A 4,845-nucleotide genomic window follows, 5' to 3' on the forward strand; every position below is an offset into this window, starting at 1 on the left:
TATGGAGAAATAGACACCGCTTTATTGTTAACACATACAAGAAAGTCCCGAAACACAACCGATAAGTCCGTATATAAATATTTTTACATATATGGGTTCGAACGGGCAGGAAGATGCGATGGCTTGGGAAAAGTCTTCAAATTCGACTAGGATTTATCGCCGGATAGGACCTGGGAAGAGAGTTTGGAATTAATACTATTTTATTATGTGCGACTATTATGTGAGGAATACAAAAAAATACCAATTTTGTGACCTGCGTATTATGCATTAGGTAGCAGCAATATTTACTCACATAAATTAATATAATACTATATACTAAAGTATAATACTATCTAGCATATTGTAGTTTTTCTCGGCGACTATTATGTGAGGAATAGAAAAAATAATATTATTGTATTCTGCATTATGTAGCAGCAATATTTGCTCACGTAAACTAATATAGTACTGTACTCATGTAAACTTATATAATAATACTATAGAGTATTCTAAAGTATAATACTATCTATCATATTGTAGTTTTTCTCTGCGACTATTATGTGAGGAATAGAAAAAATAATATTGTATTCTGCATTATGTAGCAGCAATATTTGCTCACGTAAACTAATATAGTACTGTACTCATGTAAACTTATATAATAATGCTATAGAGTATTCTAAAGTATAATACTATCTATCATATTGTAGTTTTTCTCTGCGACTATTATGTGAGGAATAGAAAAATACTAATATTATCGTAGTATTATGCATTAGGTAGCAGCAATATTTGCTCACATAAACTGTATAATATAATACTATATAATATTATAAAGTATAATAGTTCTAGCATATTGTAGTTTTGCTCTGCGACTATTATGTGAGGAATAGAAAAAATACTGATATTATCATAGCATTATGCATAAGGTAGCAGCAATATTTGCTCAGAAAACTAATATAATACTATATAGTATTCTAAAATATAATAGTATCTAGCATATTGTAGTTTTGCTCTGTGACTATTATGTGAGGAATAGGAAAAATACTAATATTATCGTTGTATTATGCATTAGATAGCAGCAATATTTGCTCATATAAACTATATAATATAATACTATATAAAATTATATAGTTCTAGCATATTGTAGTTTTGCTCTGTGACTATTATGTGAGGAATAGAAAAATAATATTATTGTATTATGCATTAGGTAGCAGCAATATTTGCTCATATAAACTATATAATATAATACTATATAAAATTATATAGTTCTAGCATATTGTAGTTTTGCTCTGTGACTATTATGTGAGGAATAGAAAAAATAATATTATTGTATTATGCATTAGGTAGCAGCAATATTTGCTCATATAAACTATATAATATAATACTATATAAAATTATATAGTTCTAGCATATTGTAGTTTTGCTCTGTGACTATTATGTGAGGAATAGAAAAAATAATATTATTGTATTATGCATTAGGTAGCAGCAATATTTGCTCACGTAAACTAATACTATATAAAATTATATAGTTCTAGCATACTGTAGTTTTGCTCTGCGACTATTATATGAGGAATAGAAAAATACTAATATTATCGTAGTATTATGCATTAGGTAGCAGCAATATTTGCTCACATAAACTGTATAATATAATACTATATAATATTATAAAGTATAATAGTTCTAGCATATTGTAGTTTTGCTCTGCGACTATTATGTGAGGAATAGAAAAAATACTGATATTATCATAGCATTATGCATAAGGTAGCAGCGATATTTGCTCAGAAAACTAATATAATACTATATAGTATTCTAAAGTATAATACTATCTATCATATTGTAGTTTTTCTCTGCGACTATTATGTGAGGAATAGAAAAAATACTAATATTATCATATTATGCATTATGTAGCAGCAATATTTGCTCATGTAAACTAATATAATACTATATAGTATTCTAAAGTATAATACTATCTATCATATTGTAGTTTTGCTCTGCGACTATTATGTGAGGAATAGAAAAAATACTATTATATTATGCATTATGTAGCAGCAATATTTGCTCATGTAAACTAATATAATACTATATAGTATTCTAAAGTATAATACTATCTATCATATTGTAGTTTTGCTCTGCGACTATTATGTGAGGAATAGAAAAATAGTAATATCGTATTATGCATTAAGTAGCAGCAATATTTGCTCATGTAAACTATAATATAATACTATATAATATTATAAAGTATAATAGTATCTATCGTACTGTAGTTTTGCTCTGCGACTATTATGTGAGGAATAGAAAAAATACGAATATTATCGTATTACGCATTAGGTAGCAGCGATATTTCCTCACGTAAAATAATATAATATAATACTATATAGTATTATAAAGCATAAGACTATCTTTTATGTGCGACTATTATGTGAGGAAAAACAAATAATATTTTTTTGTGACAATTTTGCGACTCTCCTCGATGAAAGGTGATTATGTTTGTTGTCATGTGCGACTATTATGTGAGGAAAAACAAAAAAATTATATTTTTTTTGACAACAATTTTGCGACTTTTCCGTGATGAAAGGTGGTTTTGATACCTGCTTGTTGCCCTATCTGTGCCTACCTGGTTGCGTGTCTTGTGTGACTTCTGGAGGGAGACGCGCCACTGGTCGTACATCTTGATGCTGAGGTTGTTGCAGGTGCCGTGCTTGCGCATCCAGCCAAAGAACTGCTTGAGCTCCCGGCGCAGCGTGTTGTTGTGCTCCCCGCTCTTGGGCTCACACACGCCCGGAACACGCCCTGCAGCAGGCAGGAAACACACGGGAAGTGGGTGGAAGCGGCACCGGAAGTGGCTCAAACAGATACGGGAAGTAGGTGGAACGGTTGCGGGAAGTTGGTCGAATGGATGTGGGAAGTGGCTCAAACGAATGTGGGAAGTGGCTTGAACAGATGCAGGAAGTAGCTTGAAAGGATGTGGGAAGTGGCTCAAACAAATGTGGGAAGTGGCTTGAACAGATGCAGGAAGTAGCTTGAAAGGATGTGGGAAGTGGCTCAAACGAATGTGGGAAGTGGCTTGAACAGATGCAGGAAGTAGCTTGAAAGGATGTGGGAAGTGGCTCAAACAAATGTGGGAAGTGGCTTGAACAGATGCAGGAAGTAGCTTGAAAGGATGTGGGAAGTGGCTCAAACAAATGTGGGAAGTGGCTTGAACAGATGCAGGAAGTAGCTTGAAAGGATGTGGGAAGTGGCTCAAACAAATGTGGGAAGTGGCTTGAACAGATGCAGGAAGTAGCTTGAAAGGATGTGGGAAGTGGCTCAAACGAATGTGGGAAGTGGCTTGAACAGATGCAGGAAGTAGCTTGAAAGGATGTGGGAAGTGGCTCAAACAAATGTGGGAAGTGGCTTGAACAGATGCAGGAAGTAGCTTGAAAGGATGTGGGAAGTGGCTCAAACAAATGTGGGAAGTGGCTTGAACAGATGCAGGAAGTAGCTTGAAAGGATGTGGGAAGTGGCTCAAACAAATGTGGGAAGTGGCTTGAACAGATGCAGGAAGTAGCTTGAAAGGATGTGGGAAGTGGCTCAAACGAATGTGGGAAGTGGCTTGAACAGATGCAGGAAGTAGCTTGAAAGGATGTGGGAAGTGGCTCAAACAAATGTGGGAAGTGGCTTGAACAGATGCAGGAAGTAGCTTGAAAGGATGTGGGAAGTGGCTCAAACAAATGTGGGAAGTGGCTTGAACAGATGCAGGAAGTAGCTTGAAAGGATGTGGGAAGTGGCTCAAACAAATGTGGGAAGTGGCTTGAACAGATGCAGGAAGTAGCTTGAAAGGATGTGGGAAGTGGCTCAAACGAATGTGGGAAGTGGCTTGAACAGATGCAGGAAGTAGCTTGAAAGGATGTGGGAAGTGGCTCAAACAAATGTGGGAAGTGGCTTGAACAGATGCAGGAAGTAGCTTGAAAGGATGTGGGAAGTGGCTCAAACAAATGTGGGAAGTGGCTTGAACAGATGCAGGAAGTAGCTTGAAAGGATGTGGGAAGTGGCTCAAACAAATGTGGGAAGTGGCTTGAACAGATGCAGGAAGTAGCTTGAAAGGATGTGGGAAGTGGCTCAAACGAATGTGGGAAGTGGCTTGAACAGATGCAGGAAGTAGCTTGAAAGGATGTGGGAAGTGGCTCAAACAAATGTGGGAAGTGGCTTGAACAGATGCAGGAAGTAGCTTGAAAGGATGTGGGAAGTGGCTCAAACAAATGTGGGAAGTGGCTTGAACAGATGCAGGAAGTAGCTTGAAAGGATGTGGGAAGTGGCTCAAACAAATGTGGGAAGTGGCTTGAACAGATGCAGGAAGTAGCTTGAAAGGATGTGGGAAGTGGCTCAAACAAATGTGGGAAGTGGCTTGAACAGATGCAGGAAGTAGCTTGAAAGGATGTGGGAAGTGGCTCAAACAAATGTGGGAAGTGGCTTGAAAGGACACAGGAAGTGGCTCGAACAAATGTGGGAAGTGGCTCAAACATGCAGGAAGTGGATCGAACAGACCTAGGAAGTGGCTCGAACAGATACGGAAAGTGGCTCAAATGGACGCAGGAAGTGGCTCGAACGGATGCGGGAAATGGATTGAACAGACGCGGGAAGTGGATCGAATGGACATGGGAAGTGAGTGGAACAGATGTGGACAGTAACTTGAACAACCGCGGGAAGTGGGATGAACTGACGTGGGAAGTGGCTCAAACAAATGCAGGAAGTGGCTTGAAAAGAAGTGGGAAGTGGCTTGAACCAATGCAGGAAGTGGCCTGAATGGACATGGAAAGTAGCTTGAACAAAGACAGGAAGTGGCTCGAACAGACTTGGGAAGTGAGCCAAACGGATGCGGGAAGTGGGACAAAT

The 4,845-nt window shown here is 37.6% G+C and overlaps 1 protein-coding gene across 1 annotated transcript in view; it reads right to left on the reverse strand.

Moving 5' to 3' along the window:
* Positions 1-4,845, reverse strand: part of crlf1 (cytokine receptor like factor 1) — a 37,596-nt gene continuing 32,751 nt past the window's right edge. The window contains exons 7-8 of the mRNA XM_062959003.1: positions 2,588-2,763; positions 1-170 (exon numbers count right to left, since the gene is read on the reverse strand). Of these exons, the coding sequence (XP_062815073.1) occupies positions 147-170; positions 2,588-2,763 (200 nt within the window). The 3' untranslated portion in view covers positions 1-146. The remainder of the gene's footprint in view (positions 171-2,587; positions 2,764-4,845) is intronic.

The sequence above is a fragment of the Anolis carolinensis genome, unplaced genomic scaffold (assembly GCF_035594765.1).
Source record: "Anolis carolinensis isolate JA03-04 unplaced genomic scaffold, rAnoCar3.1.pri scaffold_7, whole genome shotgun sequence".
Classification (NCBI taxonomy): Eukaryota; Metazoa; Chordata; class Lepidosauria; order Squamata; family Dactyloidae; genus Anolis; species Anolis carolinensis.